This window comes from Sus scrofa, chromosome 1 (genome assembly GCF_054392235.1).
Source record: "Sus scrofa isolate SSC_HxYL_T2T_F1_AM1 chromosome 1, Sscrofa_HxYL_maternal_Yorkshire_Landrace_v2.0, whole genome shotgun sequence".
Taxonomy (NCBI): Eukaryota; Metazoa; Chordata; class Mammalia; order Artiodactyla; family Suidae; genus Sus; species Sus scrofa.
In genome coordinates, this window is record NC_139383.1 from 14,946,798 (window position 1) to 14,967,018 (window position 20,221).

Sequence of the window (20,221 nt, forward strand, 5' to 3'; positions counted from 1 at the left end):
TACTTTAAACCATGCATTCCCAATGAACTAAAGTGAAATGAAGTGAAAATTGGTTCATGGTTTATCTTACTCTTTTATATATGAAGCACAGATATATACATAGCTATAGACATAACATAATCTGGGATACAGTATATCTCAGCTATTAAAATTCTATTGGGGGAGGACTGTTAGGGAAAAAAATATCAAAAAAGACGGGAGTAGTGGTAATGAAAAGAAGAAGGTTGAGAAATACTACTTTAAATACAAGTAAGCCTCTTTTTTTACTTTTTTTTTTTTTTTGTCTTTTTGCCATTTTCTTGAGCCGCTCTCACGGCATATGGAGGTTCCCAGGCTCGTTAACCCACTGAGCAAGGCCAGGGATCGAACCCGCAACCTCATGTTCCTAGTCAGGTTCATTAACCACTGCGCCACGACGGGAACTCCCCTTTTTTTACTTTTTTAATTTGTTTGGCCACGTCGGCATCACAGCAGCAGCCCGAGCCACACCAGGGACAATGCTGGATCCTTAACCTGCTGCACCACAAGAGAACTGCCCAGGTAAACCTCATTTTAACGAATCCTTTGGAAAATATGTCTGGAAAAAGCAAGAATGCCCCTTTATCATCAATTTCTCAGAAATGCAGTCTAATAAGAGAAGCACCATCTTGCACTAAAAGTAATTAAACGGACAGTCCTCTCAATCTGGCGGAAGAGAGTGAGCCAATCTTTGATTTGCTTTTTAGTGTCACCAAAAGAATCGGGAGGGAGGGGCCCGCTGAACGTGCAGTCTGGGAAGAAACGCTGGTGATTACCCACCCAACACCTGCTGACATTCCACAGATGCCCACCTACAGTGTAATGCCAGCCCCTTAGCAGGTCACGTGCAAGACTTTATTTATTTATTTATTTTGAGACAGAAAATGCTTTTATTAACGAGTACAACCCCCCTTCCTTGCTTTCACTCGGGGATCTCTCTTGGCAATGACACCAACGTCACGCTGATGCCATGACGCACCTGCCTCATGGAGATAAAAACCTGCTGCCTTCCCCTGGAGACATGCAAGACTTTAAATTCCCTAGTAGTCACATCAGAAAGAATAAAAAGAAACAGTTGCGGTTAATTTTCGCCTATTTTATCTAAACCAATATATATCCATAGTTACATCAACGTGTGCTCAATATGAAAAATTACTGTGATATTTTACATTCTATTTTGTACCTCAAATCTCAGTGCCCACGGGACATGTAGAGCACATTTCAAATAGGATGCGCCACATGCCAGCTGCTTGGCAGCCACATGTGGCCACAGCACAACTTCTAAAACTCCAAAAATCACTGAATGTTCCCCCTTTCTGCTAACTCGTTCTCTCATGACAATTCCTGCGTCTTTCCCAAAGACAATGACTGCTTTCATTGCTTTGCCTCCCAGACAGAAATGACCAAAAAAAACTCCAATCACAGAATTGCCTTCACTTCTTCAGCATCCAGTCTAGAGATGACTCTTTTTTTCTCTCCCTTTTGGCCACCCCGTGGCATTTGGAGTTCCCGGGCCAGGGATCAGAACCCAAGTTGCAGTTGCGACCTACACCACAGCTGTGGCAACGCCAGACCCTTAACCCACTGTGCAGGGCAAAGGATCTCCAGAGATGCCACCGATCCTGTTGTGCCATAGCGGGAACTCCTAGAGATGACTCTTGTTTTCTCAGAATCATAGAGTGTAAGCCCAGATCCTATAATAAAGCCCTCCCACCTCCCTGATACTGAACCATTCATGTCAGAATCCTCCCTTGGCACTGCAGGCTAAATAAACCTAACCTGGTTTTACTACACATGGGTTCCTGCTGGTCGCTAAGTGGCAAGGAAATAATGCCCCATTGATAGATTTAATTGGTACGGCTCTATTTTTCATGTCTCTTGATCTGAGTTAATGTGTTCAAATCTATTATTTTTCCCACCAAGTTTTACTGTAATCACACACAAAGATAAAGTGCTTAAAATGATTTTCTTTTTTTTTTAACTTAAAAGTATATTTAAAAGTATATTTAGACTGGCTTCAAAAATAATCACAAAACAAAAACTTCCACTTGCAAAAGAATTTATTGAAGCTGAAGTCACGTGAATTAAAATTTACTTGTTGTAGCAACATGGATGGAACTAGAGCCTCTCATACTAAGTGAAGTCAGACAGAGAAAGACAGATACCATATGATATCACTTATATCTGGAATCTAATATATGGCACAAACGAACCTATCTACAATGAAGAAACAAACTCATGGACTTGGAGAACAGACTTGTAGATGCCAAGAGGGAAGGGAAGGGAATGGGACGGCCTGGGAGTTTGGGATTAGTAGATGCAAACTATTGCATTTAGAATGGATAAGCAACGAGATCCAGCTGGATAGCACAGGGAACTATATCTAATCACCTACAGTGGAACATGATGCAGGATAATGTGAAAGAAAAAATGCGTACAGGAGTTCCCGTTGTGGTGCAGCAGAAACGAATCCAACTAGGAACCAGGAGGTTGCAGGTTCGATCCCTGGCCTTGCTCAGTGGGTTAAGAATCCAGCATTGCTGTGGCTGTGGTGCAGGCCACAGCCTGGGAATTCCAGCAAGAAAAAAAAAGGAAAATAAATGTATAATTGGGTCACTTTGCTGTACAGGAGAAATTGACAGAACATTGTAAATCAACTATAATAAAGAATAGACACTAAAAAGATAAAATTAAAAAAATAAAACACCAAGACAGTTTAATAACTCAAAAACATTTACTTGTAAAGACAACTTTTCTACCCACTCAGAGTGTGATAGTTAAAAGCGTATCTTGGAGTTCCCGTCGTGGCGCAGTGGTTAACGAATCCGACTAGGAACCATGAGGTTGCGGGTTCGATCCCTGTCCTTGCTCAGTGGGTTAACGATCCGGCGTTGTCGTGAGCTGTGGTGTAGGTTGCAGACGCGGCTCGGATCCCGCATTGCTGTGGCTCTGGCGTAGGCCAGTGGCTGCAGCTCCGATTGGACCCCTAGCCTGGGAACCTCCATATGCCGTGGGAGTGGCCCAAGAAATAGCAACAACAACAACAACAACAACAACAAAAAGACAAAAAAGACAAAAAAAAAAATTCAGATAGGAAGTAGAAGGGTGGTTGTCAGGGGCTGTTGGCAGGGGGAAGGGGACTGTTATTTAACGGGTACAGGCTTCAGTTTTGGTAGGTGAAAGCGTTCTGTGGGGTGGTGGCTGCATAATGACTATACTTAATATGCCTCTGAACTATGCACTTAAATATCCATAAGATGGAGTTCCTGTTGTGGCTCAGAGAGTTAAGAAACCGAAGTTGTCTCTGTGAGGACGTGGGTTCAATCCCTGTCCTCGCTCAGTGGGTTAAGGATCTGGCATTGCCGCAAGCTGCAGCGTAGGTCACAGAGGCGGCTCGGATATGGCGTTGCTGTGGCTGTGGCATAGGCCGGCAGCTGCAGCTCTGACCCCTAGCCCAGGAACCTCCATATGCCATAGATGTGACCGTAAAAAGAAAAAGAAAAAAATATGGAAAAGATGGTAAATGTTATGAGCATTTTACCATCATTGAAACACTTTTATTAAAGAATAAAAAGACTTCTTGGGTTGCACACTCTTCAGCCAGGCACTCATCACTCACCTGTCCCAGGAGGTTTATATTCTAAACAGGATTAAAGTGAATCTCCAAGGTGTGTGGGGGGGTGTAGGGACAGGGTGTGTCCTGAAAAGCAGGCTGAGTTAATACATCGCACTCCCAGAAGCCCTTCCTCACTAAGTGCAGGCTGTCAGCAGTCAGGCATACACACTCGGCAAGAAAGTCTTGGGGGAATCTGACCAGCCAGCGAGAAGAGATGTCAAGACCAACCAGATCACCCTCCAGGGATGGCCACCAGTGGCCCCAGGACACACAGCTTCCAATCAATTTTTTTGAAGTGAAGCATAGTTGATTTACAATGTTGTGTTAAGTTTCAGGTGTACAGCAAAGTGCTTGCTATACATACACATGTCGAATTTCCCCCTTATAGGTTAGTATAAACTATTGAGTAGAGATAGTTCCCTTTGCTATATAGTAGATCCTTGTTGGTTATCTGTTTTATAAATAGTAGCATGTACCTCTTAATCCCAAGCTTCTAATTTACCCTTCTTCCCCTTTGGTAACCATAAGTTTGTTCTCTATGTCTGTGGGTCTATTTCTATTTTTGTATATAAGTTCATTTGCACCATTTTAAACATTATTTTATATATGTACTTATTTATTAATTAATTTATTGTATTTATTTATTAATTTATTGTTTAATGTATTTATTGCTTCCGCAGCACATGGAAGTTCCCAGGCTAGGGGTGGAATTGGAATTACACCTGCCAGCTATACCACATCCACAGCAATGCAGGATCTGAGCCGCATCTGCCACCTACACCACAGCTCAACGCTAGATCCTTAACCCACTGAGGGAGGCCAGGGTTCAAACCCATATCTTCATGGATCCTAGTTGGGTTCGCTAATGCTGAGCCACACGAAGGGAACTCTTGTATCATGTTTTTTAGATTCCACATATAAGTGATGTTGTATATTTATCTTTGTTTGGCTTCACTTAGTATAATAGTCTCTAGGTCCATCCATGTTGCTGCAAATGACATTATTTCATTCTTTTTTATGGCTAATATTGCACTGTATAAATACGCCACATCTTCTTTATCCATTCGCCTACTGGAGTTCCTGTCATGATGCAGTGGTTGACGAATCCGACTAGGAACCATGAGGTTGCGGGTTCGGTCCCTGCCCTTGCTCAGTGGGTTAAGGATCCGGCGTTGCCGTGAGCTGTGGTGTAGGTTGCAGATGCGGCTTGGATCCTGCGTTTCTGTGGCTCTGGCGTAGGCCAGTGGCTACAGCTCTGATTTGACCCCTAGCCTGGGAGCCTCCATGTGCCGAGGGAGCGGCCCAAAGAAATAGCAAAAAGACAAAAAAAAAAAAAAAAAAAAAAAAATCCATTTGCCTACTTGATGGACATTTAGGTTGCTTCTACATCTTAGCTATTGCAAATAGTACTGCAGTGAACACTGGGGTGTGTATATCTTTTCAAATGTTTTTATCTGGATATATGCCCAGGAGTGGGATGGCTGGATCATATGATAACTCTGTTTTTCACTGGACTTTTTTTTTTGGCCATGCTCATGGATTGCAGAATTCCTGGGTCAGGCACTGAACCTGTGCCACAGACTTGAGCCACAGCTGTGACAATGGCAGATCCTTAACCACTAGGCCACAAGAGAACTCCTATTTTTAGTTTATTTATTTATTTATTTATTTATTGGCATTTCTTTTTTAGGGCCACACACATGGCACATGGAGGTTCCCAGGCTAGGGGTCGAATTGGAGCTACAGCTGCTGGCCTACACCACCGACATGGCAACGTGGGATCCAAGCTGCATCTGTGACCTACACCATGGATCCTTAACCTCCTGAGCAAGGCCAGGGATCAAACCCACAACCTCGTGGTTCCTAGTAGGATTCGTTTCCATTGTGCCACGACAGGAACTCCTTATTTTTAGTTTTTAAGGAGCCTCCATACTGTTCTCCATAGTGGCTCTACCAATTTACATTCCCACCAACAGTGTAGGAGGGGGTTCCCTATTCTCCACACCCTCTCCAGCATTTGTTATTTCTTGACTTTTTGACCAGTATGAGGTAATATCTCATTGTATTTTTATTTTTATTTTTTCAACTATAGTTGATTAACCTCATTGTATTTTTGACTTGCATTTCTCTGATAACCAGCAGTGTTGAATAGCTTTTCATGATCCTTTTGGCCATATGTATTTTATTTTATTTTTGTCTTTTTGTCTTTTTAGGGCTGCATCTGCAGGTTCTCAGGCTAGGGGTCTAATTGGAGCTGCAGCTGCTGGCCTATACCACAGCCACAGCAATATGGGATCCAAGCCATGTCTGCGACCTACACCACAGCTCACAGCAACACCGGATCCTGAACCACTGATTGAGGCCAAGGATCGAACCTGCATACTCATGGATACTAGTCAGATTCGTTTCTGCTGAGCCATGACGGGAACTCTAGGGTGGTTGTTTTTTGTTTGTTTTTTTGATTTTGAGCTGTATGAGCTGTTTGTATACTTTGGAGATTAATCCCTTGTAGGGTGCGTCACCAATTAATTTTTTATTTTATTTTATTTATTTATTTATTTATTTATTTTTGTCTTTTTGCTATTTCTTGGGCCGCTCCCGCGGCATATGGAGGTTCCCAGGCTAGGGGTCGAATCGGAGCTGTAGCCACCGGCCTACGCCAGAGCCACAGCAATGCGGGATCCGAGCCGTGTCTGCAACCTACACCGCAGCTCACGGTACTGAGCAAGGACCGAACTCGCAACCTCATGGTTCCTAGTCGGATTCGTTAACCACTGTGCCACGACGGGAACTCCCGCCAATTAATTTTTAAACACGACAAACCATCCCCCAAATCAGATATGCAATGAAAAAAATCTACTGTGAAAGACAATAAAATCAAAACAAACAAAAAAAAGCAATTTGGAAGAGAGAGGTTATGCAGAAGAAATAGACATTGAAGGAAATCCTCAGAGAGATAAAGGCTAATGCAGCCAAAGAAAACCAGGATACTTCAAAAAGGACCATTGAGAACAAAAAACTCAGGTCTACTATGTTAAAAATAAAGTAACAAGATGAAATCTAGTCTTGAGGGCGTTTTCCAAGAATAAAGAGATACAAACAAGAGGGGAAAAACGTTTTAATTAGCACCATTCTGGAAATTCTAAAATCTGCATAATAGTAATCCCAAAAGAGAACAAAGAAAAAAGAGAAGAATGGAAGAAATAATTTCCTAGAAATCAAGGGCATGAGTTTCTAGACTGAAAGAAGGTCACATGAAACCAGCAGCGGGTTGAATAAGTGGATCCCCATGAAGCTCCATCATTGTAAGATCTTCAGGAGACTGAGAACAAAAAGGACTCCATGAGCCAATGAACTTTCCAAAGGATGGAGAATCAGAAGAGCTTCAGACGCGAATGGCAATACATTTATCACGATGCCACTGAGAGAATCCCAGTGTGTTAGAACACTGAGCGGAAATTAACACAACCAGGGGAACGTTCAGGGCCAAGGTTTGACAGGCACGAGACCATCACTCTTCTGTACACCGAGCTTACAAGGTGAGGCCACGAAGCTTGAGAGGAACCTCAGGGGCTCTGCAGAGGGTGCTGAGGGGCAAACCCTGGCTCTGCCGAGAGACCTTTCTGATGGAGACTATTATTTTACAACTTCCACTTTATTTACAACGATGATTTCAACATCCACTTTATTTACAACTGAGTGACTTGAAAAATGGGATTTCTCGTATTCTTTTTCTTTTTTTTTTTTTATCTTTTTACAGCTGCATCTGCAACTTATAGAGGTTCCCAGGCTACGAGTTTGTAGAGTTAGAGCTACAGCTGCTGGCTTACACCACAGCCACAGCAACTTGGGGTCCAAGCCGCATCTTTGACCTATGCTGCAGCTTGCTTGGGCAACACTGGCTCCTTAACCCACTGAGCAAGTGGGTGAAGGATGGAACCCGCATCCTCATGGACACTGTGTTGGGTTCTTAACCTGCTGAGCCACAACGGGAACTCCTTCGAACCCTCATCTGTAGCTACTGTTATCATGTAAGGCTGTCTGCTTATGTTCATGTTGAGTGAAGTACATAATCCTTGGTTTCAAGCAAACCAAGTTGTTTTATTTTATTGCATTTTTTTTGCTTTTTAGAGCTGCACCCGAGGCATATGGAGATTCCCAGACTAGAGGTTGAATCGGAGCTGTAGCCGCCAGCTTACGCCACAGCCACAGCAACGTGGGATCTGAGCTGCGTCTGTGACCCACACCGCAGCTCACAGCAACGCTGGATCCTTAACCCACTGAGCGAGGCCAGGGATCAAACCCGTAACCTCCTAGTTCCCAGTCAGATTTCTTTCCACTGAACCAGGATGGGAACTCCTGTTCTCGTGTTTTAAAGAGTCTGAGAAATGAACTATTCTTTAAAAGTGAGAATATTAAAATAAAAACCCAGTTATGCTTGGCATGCTTCCATCCAGCCACATTCATATTCAAAACACATATATATCAGCCCTTGTATTTTTCTTTGAATGTGAGTTTGTTTTCTAGGAAAGACACTATGAATGCTTTCAAATACTCAGAGGGCTGCGCGGTAGAAAAAGGAGGTGAATTTGCTCTGTCATTCCAGAAGGCAGCACCAGGAGCAGGGGGCAGTTGGAGGAGGCATAGTTCACTCCAGCAGAGTAACTTACGGAGAAGCTCCCAAACCTTCTGGTGTTTAAGCAGAAGAGCCCCCTGCGTGGGGACAGGAGCCTGGTATAGGGCACTTCCAAGTTCCTTCCCACTGAGGCTTCTTGGTCTCAAATGTGGCTTTCCAGCTGGTCAATCGTGAAGGCAGGTGTTATAGGCTGCACTGCATCCTCTCCAAATTCATACCTCAAAGCCCTAACCCCCCACACAGGAGAACACAGCTGCTTTGGAGAGACAGTTTTTGAAGAGATGCTTAAGTTACAATGGCACGGCAGACCCGAACCCGCGCTGACCAGTGCCTTACCAAAGGAGATTGGGACACAAAGGACCAAGGAAAGGCCATGTGAGGACCAGTGAGAAGGCGGCATTACAAGCCATGGAGAGGCCTCGGAGAAGCGAAACCAGAGGGCACTTGATCTTGGACCCCCCAGCCATAAATCGCTTTCTGTTATTTAAGCCACCCATTCTGTGACACTATATTATGGCAGCCGTGGCAAATTAATACATCGGGATAACTGCCTCGTGCTTGGTGTCAGTGTACACACCGCATGTCCATGTCGACACATTACAGCAACCAGTTCATTCCATTAATTCAATCTAGCCTGAGTCTATTTTCACCAACATAACTAATGTGTGCATTGCTAATGCTGGGGGTCAGAGGGGGCTCCTTGGTACTGCATTGTCCCGACATGTTAATTACCGTCTGTAAAAATTAAAAGTGTGGTGCTCAAGAGTAAGACTCAACTGATAGGCTAACACACAGTGGCACTTTAGCTCAGAGAAGCTATTTTCCAGAGATATATGCAAATACAGACCAACGAATAGGTATTATCAAAGCATCCTTTCATATCATAGAGACTTTCTGCACTAGAGCAAGACGTTGCCAAAACCACTTGGGGGTTGTGTGATTAGGTGATCCTGAAGCTGTTTTTTTTTTTTTTTGGTCTTTTTGTTGTTGTTGTTGCTATTTCTTGGGCCGCTCCCGCGGCATATGGAGGTTCCCAGGCTAGGGGTTGAATTGGAGCTGTAGCCACCGGCCTACGCCAGAGCCACAGCAACGCAGGATCCGAGCCGCGTCTGCAACCTACACCACAGCTCACGGCAACGCCGGATCGTTAACCCACTGAGCAAGGGCAGGGACCGAACCCGCAACCTCATGGTTCCTAGTCGGATTCGTTAACCACTGCGCCACGACGGGAACTCCCTGAAGCTGTTTTAAGGGTGAATCCGTCTTTGAGAAAACACCTAAAGGATTTCTATAAAATTAATAAAATGGCTAAATTTAATGTTTCTGTTTCTGGCTTAGTCACTATTAGAAACCATAGGAGTTCCCGTTGTGGCTCAGCAGCTTAAGAACCTGACATAGGGAGTGCCTGTCGTGGTTCAGTGGTTAACGAATCCGACTAGGAACCATGAGGTTGTAGGTTCGATCCCTGGCCTCACTCAGTGGGTTAAGGATCCAGCGTTGCTGTGAGCTATGGCATAGGCCGGTGGCTGCAGCTCTGATTAGACCCCTAGCCCGGGAGCCTCCATATACTGTGGGTGTGGCCCTAGAAAAGACAAAAAGACAACAAAACAAAACAAAAGAACCTGACATAGTGTCCATGAGAATGTGGGTTCAATCCCTGGCCTCACTCAGTGGGTTAAGGATCTGGCACAAGCTGTGGCACACACAGGTTGCAGATGTGGCTCAGATCTGGTGTTGCTGTGGCTGTGGCATAGGCTGGCAGCTGCAGCTCCAATTCAACCCCTAGTCAGGGAACTTCCATATGCTACAAGTGCAACTATTAAAAAAAAAAAAAAGAAAAGAAAAAAATCTTTTTGTAAACTTGTAAATCTTTTTGTAAATCAATTATATTTTAATTTAGAAAATATAAAAACAAAACCAACCAAACAAACAAGTCTGCCCAAAATGGACAGACTTCAGGGCATTGCTCAACATCTCTCATTCAGTCTAGGCCAGAACCAACGCTATGCTATGATTCGGCTCCTCTCCCACATAGGGGGAGAAATCCATACTTTGTGGCCACATTCATGAAGCTCCTTATCTTTCTTTCATACTTAAATAGTTACATATGAGACATTCTGGAATAATTTTTCCCCTCTTGAACTTTTTGTTGATTAAAGTAAAACTTCAAATCTAGAATATGGCTTTCAACACAAACTCAAAAGAAAAAGTATGAGTACTTTCATAAAAATCATAATGAAATTACCAAGTAACATCCCCCCCCCACAGTCACTTGGGCATCTTCAACAGCTAATCCATCATTTGGTTCTTTAATGCCTATATCATCAGTGATACTGATGTCACTCGGTCTTAGAATTTCACAGATGGACGAGGATGTTCATTTACAGATGAAAACTGATGCTCTCAGTGAGATAAAGGGATGTATTCAATTCAAGGTCACACAGAAAAACCCGTGAGCAAAGCAGCCTCGCTCATATTTTAATCTCCTGGAATCAACTGATTACTAAGGGGAGGAAAGATCAACTCCTTCCTTCAACACCCCTCCCCCACTTTTCACATTTGAATGAAAATAAAAGTTCATTTCACTGTCGGACTTATAGTTCCGAGGGAAAAAAAAATCTCTATACAGCTTGGCTGATTAGTTACTGAAAAATAAATCTGTGTTTCTTTCGAGATGAAAGCAGTGGAGTAGTGGTACCAGAAATTTGTCAATGACACACGTAATTTCAGAGAGGCACGCTAAGAACACTGCTGCGGAGCAGAGGGCTGAATTAAAACCAGTTCCCGGAAACTGCAGACTGCAGAACCTTTGTCTAAGTTCAAGGCTTGTTTTGTAAGCATCCTGCCTGAGTTTTCAAAACATTACAAAACCGCCTGAGAGAATGTCATGCAACAATATTGTATCTGAAACACACCAAAGTGTCAGGAGCGACACCCCCTCCCTTTGCCTGTCTATCGAGCCCTCATACCTAATAGCATCACTGCAGGCAGGTCAGGATCTGATAACACCTGGATAACCAGCGGTGGGCACCCTTGACAACCCAGCACTGTGTACCGAAAACCACCCAGCTTTGTTAGTGATGATGTGACCAAGGAAAGGGGATCTTGGGTACATCTAGAAAGCTCTGGGATTTAACTGTGTAGGACATGAATTGATACAGAGGGAAAAGGCAACAGATCTTCCTCTCCCATATGAGTAAAAACATACTATTGCTAACCCTTAACATAAAGCTGTATCGTCTTGTATTCAAATACTTTTTGAGCATGCGCTATGTGTCAGGCACTGTTCTAGGCTCAGGGAATTCAACCCTGAACCAAAGAGACACCACCTCACCCCTACCCCCATCCAAAGAAATCTCTGCCCTCGTGGTCCTTATATCTTAGCAGAGGTGGGGGGAAGAGATGGGCTTATGGAACGCCAGATGTTGACAGCTGATGTGGAGACAAATTAAAGTGGAAGGGAGGGAGCACCTGGGCAGCCTGTCTTCAGGAGGATGCTAACGAGGTACCAGTCATGTCACAAGTTGAAATAGAAAAGGGACAGACGCATAAAAACACTTCTTCCCAGGTGGGGAAGCAGCCTCTCACTGAAAAACAGCTATTTTAGGGAAGGAGAGGTCATCTTTTAACAGAGACCCAGAGCAACACCGAGGGTACTCCCTCTGCGGATAGTTACTACATGATAAAATAGCAAAGAACAACCTGCAATCCAGAGCGGATGTCTGTACAGTAACAAGGTCCACAGGGAGGGAGGTGAGCCCTTGGCAGTGACCTTTGGCCTTCCCACACTCAAAGGCACGGCACACCAGCAGCCAGCAGGTTCAAAGAGCAAATTTAATAATGCCAAAGACAGTGACATGCAGCACCATCAGAAAAAAGAAATTCTCCAGAGTGCCGCAAATTCAGCGTCTAGATAACTGCACAATGGAGCCTGTTTGCGTTCCTGTATTTGGGGAGGAAAACTCCCGGGAAGCAGAAAAGGGGACCCCTGAGGAATGTAAGGAACACGCTCTCAAAAAGACTTTGGCTGTAAGTGACAAAAATTGGGGGGGCGTTTATTTTTCTTGGGGGCGAGGGGATGTTTTCCAGGATTGTCCCTAAGCCCGGAGCAGGTGCAACAGCCGTGGTCCACGTGCGGATCCGAGGTTCCTAAGCAGCCTCCTCACCGTCCTGCTCATCCAGTTGGCTGGCAGATACTTGTGGGAGGCCCCAGAGTGGCCAATGCCAAGGGCAGAGCTGCCAACCGCAGCTCCTTCGCTGCTGGTGCGAATGCCCTCGCGCACAGCATGCGAATAATCAACACACATTCAGACACCAAGGAGAGGACCTCCACCGTATGTTCACACAAGCAGATGCGACCAGGGAAGGATGTCGGCAGCAGAACATCCACCGGCTTTACAACGTGTGCAGTGGCTCCTCTGCAGAAAGACAAGTCTCCAAACCAAACCAACCAACTGAACAAACAAAAAACACAAAAACCAAGAAAGAACTGCCTTGTAATATATTCAAACGGGTGAAGATCACAGTCACTTGATGGCTCTTTTTAAAACTTTTTTATTTTTTGTCTTTTTAGGGCCGTGCCCAAGGCACATGCAAGTTCCCAGGCTAGGAGTTGAATTGGAGCTGTAGTTGCCGGCCGACGCCACAGCCACAGCAACGCAGGGATCCGAGCCTCATCTGCGACCTACACCACAGCTCATGGCAACACTGGATCCTTAACCCACTGAGCGAGGCTAGGGATCGAACCTGCATCTTCATGGATGTTTGTCAGATTTGTTTCTGCTGAGCCACGACAGGAACTCCTTGGTTACCCTTTCTGTCCAAGTGAGATGGTCATCTGATTACTAGAACGTGGCACTGAGCTTGGGAGGCACTTCAACAAACTTTGTTATCAAAATAAAGAGGTCTTAAGGTTTCTGATTTTGAAACACATGTAATACTGAATTTTCCCATCTGTCTGGAAAGGAAATAAGTTGTTCAACGATACTGAGACTGAATTATTTTTGAAAGTCTAAACGTTCTAATTTGAAAAAAGCTGGAAATCTACGTTGGACCTGGACTAAGACGGCATGTTTTAAAAGTCATTCTTGTTCAAGCACTCAGAGAAACTCATAGAAAACCATATAGACCATAGACTATAGAAACAAAGACAATTTGGGTAGGGAAGGGTCTCTTTTTAAAAAAACATCTTTCAGGGAGTTCCTGTCATGGCGCAGTGGTTAACGAATCTAGGAACCATGAGGTTGCGAGTTTGATCCCTGGCCTTGCTCAGTGGGTTAAGGATCCGGCATTGCCGTGAGCTGTTGTGTAGATCACAGACTCGGCTCGGATCCCGCGTTGCTGTGGCTCTGGCGTAGGCTGGTGGCTACAGCTCTGACTGGACCCCTAGCCTGGGAACCTCCATATGCCGCTGGAGCGGCCCAAGAAATCGCAAAAAAAAAAAAAAAAAAAAAAAAAAGTAAAAAAACATCTTTCAAAGGAGTTCCTGTCATGGCTCAGTGGTTAATGAACACAGTTAGTATCCATGAGGACACGGGTTCCATCCCTGGCCTCACTCGGGTTAAGGATCTGGTGTTGCTGTGAGATGCGGCTTGGATCCCGAATTGCTATTGCTGTGGTGTAGGCTGGCAGCTGTAGCTCCAATTCGACCCCTAGCCTGGAAACCTCCATATGCCGCCAGTGTGGCCCTAAAAGACAAAAAAAAAAAAAAAAAAAAAAAAAAAAAACTTTCCAGCAGAAAAGATTCGAATCAACAGATGCAGATTTTCCACAAAACTAATGGCACTTGTGGAGCCCCTGAGAATGCTAGGTGTGGCGTGGCTTGATAGAACTTTCTAGCTGTATTTCTATATAACCACTTACGGTAAATGATGAATCACCTAAAAAGAACTCAGAAAGCTGAAGTAATTTGTCCCAAACTCTTTTTTTTAAATTAAATATTTGTTTTCATGCGTGATTGTGTACACTCTAAAAAAATGGTCCCCAAAATTATATCATCTTCAAGCTCCCTCAAACACACACACATGTGCATATATCTGATTCCACTAGAGAATATTTAGTAAGCAGTTCCCTTTTTCTATCATTTAAAGAAAGGTTATAAGGAAACAGGATTTTATTTCCACTTATAGGAAGAGGATTGGTTCCGAATTATCAGTATTTCTGGTTTCAGAAAGCGAGCAGCGCAAGTCAAGGTGGGAAAATATTTTGCATTCTGGCTTTGTCTAGATGTTTGCGATTTGTCAGTCACTTTAAATTAAAACCCCTCCAGAAGGAAGGCCCCTCCTTAGTAGTTTTCACCCATCAATCGATCCACCTGCCACAGGACCAAATTCCACAGCTGGCCAACCCTCCCAGGGAATGGCTAAGTCCTTTCTGACTGAAGTAGACAAGAGTAGAAACCAAGGTGCCCCAAATCCTTCAATTAAATGTTACACAGCAAATTATGCCTTCATTGGCATTACAGTAAGCTCCCATGTGCAACACGGATTGCTGGAAATCACTATGAAATCGACCGCAGGTTATCGCTGATGTCAAAAGGAAAGCATGAAAAAATACTGTTTCATAATATAACATAAGGAATTTGTCTGTACTTGCACTGCCAAGCAGACAAAATGGGAAAAGAAAAAAACAATAAAAACACGTGTACCATGCAGCCTCAGAGACGCTAACAAGCCAAAGGTATAACAGTTTTGCCTAACGCAGTAAAAGCTCAACTCAAAGGCAGAGCCTCAGGAAATGCCACTGGGGGTGGTCTCTGCAGTCCTGGGCCACCCTGGGGTCCCTTCCTAGGCGTCAAGGCCTTTTCAGGCTCTTTAGAAGGACAAGGTATGTTAATGACCACTCTTCCCGCAAGAGGCATCTGGTATTTGCTCAGACCCCCAAGGCCACGGTTGGCTATGGAGACAATGGAATAATCCTAGGGTGGGGACAGAATCACTTTCTAGAAAGATCAGTGTTTAAACACACGACTGAAAAGTGAAATAAGTCCATCTGGATGAAAGGAAGATAGCCAGCACCCCCGCCCAGTAAACCTGCCACAGATTAGCCAGGATTTCCAGGCCGCCTGGGATTGTATGGACGTAAGAACACCTGCTGAAGCCGCTCCCTCTCTTATCAGTACTACATACACAGCAGGTCAGATAAAAGGCCCTGGCGGCATACTTCAGTGACCCTAAACAGCCTAAATATACTTTCTTCCCCCTACTTTTTTTTTTTTTTTTTTTTTTTTTTTAAGGCTGTATCGTGGCCTTCGGAAGTTCCCACGCTAGGGGTCGAATCAGAGCTGCAACTGCCAGCCTGCACCACAGCCACAGCAACACGGGCTCCGAGCCGCACCTGCAACCTACATTGCAGCTCACGGCAACATCAGAACCTCAGTATCTACTCAGCGGGTTATTCTTAGAAGCCAGACCACACCAAAGGCACAGGACCCATAATAAAAGCTCCACAAGTGTTACTAGTCTCCTCCCTTTGGCTGACATCCTTTGTCCCAACAGATCTAAACCCAACCTTCCCTCTGTCCCTGGACCTTATTCCACCCTCTGATCTCAAACAGACTCCTCCAGAACACTGAGCAGCTCTCATCCCGTGCAAAATTCATTAGATAACCACCATGATTAGATAACCTTATTTTCTTTCTTTAAAACAAAAATTTTTTTTTATCTTCTCAGGGCCTCACCTGCAGCATATGGAGGTTCCCAGGCTAGGGGTTGAATCAGACGGAGCTGCAGCTGCCAGCCTATGCCACAGCCACAGCAACGCCGGATCCAAGCCACAGCAATGCCAGATCCAAGCCACGACTTCGACCTATGCTACAGCTCGCAGAAGCACTGAATCCTCAACCTGCTGAGTGAGGCCAGGGATCGAACCCTCATCCTCATGGATATTAGTCAGGTTCTTAACCAGCTGAGCCACAATGGAATCCCCTAGGTAACCTTATTTTCATCTTATGTATCCTTCCATGGCCTGGCTTGTCTCCCCAGTGGACCATTTCTTAGCTTTTTTCATCTTTCTTGAAGCACAGGGCACAATGACTTGGCCATGGAAGGCTCTCGAATGGCTGTGGCTCGCTTTGATTCAAAAGTTACCATGGAAGGACAGAGCGTGGGATTCCAGAATTTGAGTTGGGGCCATTCCAATTATTTTTGTAGGACTTATTTGAAACTCTCGCACCAGGTCCTGTGGATCCTCCTTCTGTGAGGCTGGATGTATTTCTAACTTTCTCTGGTGCCTGCGCCGCTCGAGAAAGAGCAGTATTCCCACCAACTTCAAAAGCAGCTCCCTGCTTGAAGCGGCTCCTCGGGGGGAATGAACACGAGGAGAAACAGGTTCCACATGTTAGAAGAATCTCATCTAACCGAGGCAACGGCCGGTCTCCTTTCACAAGGCTCTTCCCTTCATCTGTCTTAATCACATTTTATGTAAGAGTCGGTTCGCTGTACACCAAATCATCCTTCTGTATGTTTTGTATGTGTGATTAAATGGAACGATGAGACAAAAAAGAACAGAGGAAGAGTCTTCTCTGCCATGGGGCCTGTGCAAGAGACCTCCTTGCCAAGGTGATTGATTCTGACCCGAAGGCATGGTACCCACCCCCTCCACGGGCTGAAATCAAAGCAGTGGTAGTGTGGTCACAGATGTGCTTTCCAAGAACCCCTCTTCAAGGACCTCTGGGTTCAGGAGCTGTAAAACATACAGCACATCATAGTTTGGGCAGAGAGGTCTGCACTTTGAAATGTACATTACCAGGAAAATCTTCAAAATCTCTGCAAGAGCAGCAGGCACTCTAGAATGAGAGATACTGACTTTTTTTTTTTTTTTTTTTGGCCACGCCTGCAACACGCAGAAGTTCCTGGGCCAGGGATCGAACCTGTGCCACAGCAGTGACAACACCAAGTCCTTAACCACTAGGCTACCAGGGAACTCCGAAAGACAGTGACTCTTAAAGCAACCAAGACTGCAGCATTTGCAACAAGAATTTACATTCACCACCAGACAGTATTGGGAACAAAGCAACAATAATCACCAAAAAAAAAAAATCATGTAGTTCCAGACAAGGATGTCTGGGAAAAAGAAAATACGACTTCACTTCCTATATCCAAGCATTGGGATAAATACCTTCCTAAGTAAAGGGGCTACTCAAAAGGTCAGATAAATACTTCTTTTTGTAACCAGCTAATTGCTTTTGCTGTCAACGTCATCCACGTATGTTCAGCCCAGGCCTGTTCTTACTGTTCTGCATGGATTCGATGCAGATACTTTTTACCCTCCAGTCCCTGGTTCTGCCAGGAGCCTGGCAGGGCAGCTTACCATCTGTGACAATGACTTCCTCATCCTGGCCATTGAGCGCTTCCTCCTGGAGGCCGAGATCTCCTTGCTCAGCTAAGCCGTTGACGGACAGCTGACCATTCTTCTGCAGGAGCTACGGGACAAAACCATGGAAACTTAACTTCAATCCTCACGACCCAGTTAGAAACAATACTGCAGCTTCAAGGATATAAATCATTTAAAGGAGAAATACAGAGAAAGGGTCAGTGACAATGAAGGTTTGTCTTTTTTTTTAGGGCCACATCCAAGGCATACGGAAGCTCCCAGGCTTAGGGTTCGAATCAGAGCTGCAGCTGCCGGCTGGCACCACAGCCACAGCAACGCCAGATCTGAGCCGTCTCGGCCACCTACATCACAGCTCACAGCAATGGCAGATCGCTGACCCACTGAGCAAGGCCAGTGGTTGAGCCCATGTCCTCATGGACTAGTTGGATTCGTGTCTGCTGAGCCATGAAGGGAACTCCCGGTTTGTCTTTTTTTTTTTTTCATCTGAAAGATCCAGCTATCTTACAAAAGATACAAGGAGCCATGAGCAAGCAGATAGGGCTTTGCATCTGGGTAAAAAGACACCATTCATCCATTCTTCTGAATACCACGCATACACGTGAGATACACACCCACCATCCCAGACCTATTTGAGATGTCACCATAACTAGATCAGGTGTGGCCCCAGACACTTTGAGCTTATAAACGGCTATGGATAAGACTTCTAAAAAATATTGTTTACTTATTTTTTGGCTGTGCCTGCAGGATGCAGAAGTTCCCAGGCCAGGGATCAACATACCAGAGCCACAGCAGTGACGACACTGGATCCTTAATCCACTGAACCACCAGGGAACTCCAATATTTTTTACTTTAAAATAATATTTCCTTGTAATTAGACACAGGTTACGCATATTTGGCTGTAATATATGTAAGGGATGATGTGTGCTTCTCAGGGAAAAGGGTAGACATTTAAATAAATAGTACTGAACTGAAGGCTATGGAAACTATTGTGAAAGAGGGCTGCAAACAGCAAATGATAAGAAACAGACGACCATGACCTAGGCTGGGGTGTTGGGAGGGCTTCCCTGAGGATGTAAAGGTAAAAGCTGAGACCTAAGATCCCAGGCAAGGGGCGGGTGAGCAAAAGGTAAAGCGAGAGAGCCCTGTGGTTTGAAGGCTAGTGTCCTCAGAACCAAGTGAACAAAGAAGAGATATGTAACATGAGTCACTGTATCTTCCTTAAAAATACGACTAAAATAGCTGTTTGCGATTGTTCCCATAGGATAGCCTATGCAATCGATGTCATTAGTGGCAAAAAAACAGAAGACATATAGACATGGCCTTCTTTATTTATTTCAATTTATTTTTTGGCCATCCCAAGGCCTTTAGAGTTCCCAGGCCTGGGATCAGATCCGAGCCACAGTTGCAGCTATGTCGCAGGTACAGCAACACCGGATCCTTAACCCACTAGGCTGGACAGTGCTCCGGACACACCACTGATCCTGCTGCGCCGCAGTGGGAACTCCAACATGCCCTTATTTTTCAAATTTTGAGAATATAGAAAAAAAATTTTAAGCCAAATAAAAATTGCACAGTAACCATTAGGAACCTAAGCATTTCAACAACGCTTCGTAAGACTGTATACATTTCTGACTTGTCTTAAAACCAACTCAGGGAGGTACGATGGTTTCCATTTTACAGATGAGGACACAGACTCAAAGCAATTACAGAGGGTAAGGCGGGCTGGCCACAGGTCCCATAGTTGAGCCAGGGTGAGAAGGCCAGGACTCACTGCCAACTACTTCTAGGGGTTTTCCATGACACGACCAATCATTGCAGGACCAGTTACTGCGCACGATGACAAAATGCCTTCAAAAGTGTTTCACAGTACTCAGACCTGCTTCGTCCAAAGAAATCTCAAAGCTGGACACTGTTTGGCATCATTCCATGCTGTTTACAGGCCAACAGAGCACACGGGCCAAACCATCCACTGGCTTCCATCAGAATCTTGAAGGGAGTGGGTCCGTTCAAGCCAGTCAATCCAGAAGCCTCGAACTGTTCTTAAATTGGTTTCACCTGGCTATTTGCTGCTCCCAGCAAAGATGCCCTTCAACTCTGAGAGCTGCCTCCTGAAATAATATCACTGTACTATTTAATACTCACACTTCAGATGGGATAGCTGGCTTCAAAATGCCCACGCTGAGTCCGTGTATTAGACAGGATGCTCAGATTACATGCCCACTTAAAGTCTTCTCTTACCAAAATATGAAAGATGGGAGTTTTAAATGCAACCTAAAGATAAAAGCTGGGGGGAAGGGGGGGAGAGGGGAGGCTTTGCAACTCTCGTCAGCAAAGAAGTCAGCAGTATAAGTCTTGGACATGAGTTAGGCTGAGATTTGATTAATAACGTAACGAAGAGCCAGTGGGGGGAAGCAGGAAATATCTATTATTGTGGGCTACTTGATAACCCAATGAATCTTAAACCTAAAAAATGTTGACACAGACACCATGATGTGGCAACTTTTTTTTTTTTTTGTCTTTTCTAGGGCTGCACCCGTGGCATATGGAGGTTCCCAGGCTAGGAGTCCAATTGGATGGCAACTGTTGTAATACCTCGATTTCAAGGCAAAACCCACTGG

The 20,221-nt window shown here is 44.7% G+C and overlaps 1 protein-coding gene and 1 long non-coding RNA gene across 2 annotated transcripts in view; one reads left to right on the plus strand and one right to left on the minus strand.

Moving 5' to 3' along the window:
- The window catches only part of AKAP12 (A-kinase anchoring protein 12), a 110,925-nt gene that overhangs the window by 33,251 nt on the left and 57,453 nt on the right, over nucleotides 1-20,221 (minus strand). Inside the window, exon 2 of the mRNA XM_001927265.8 lies at nucleotides 17,580-17,691. Coding sequence (XP_001927300.6) covers nucleotides 17,580-17,691 — 112 coding nt within the window. The remainder of the gene's footprint in view (nucleotides 1-17,579; nucleotides 17,692-20,221) is intronic.
- Nucleotides 9,230-12,874, plus strand: LOC146405935 (uncharacterized). Its single transcript, XR_014844616.1, has 2 exons — nucleotides 9,230-9,461; nucleotides 9,727-12,874. It is a non-coding gene; the product is annotated as an uncharacterized LOC146405935 (long non-coding RNA).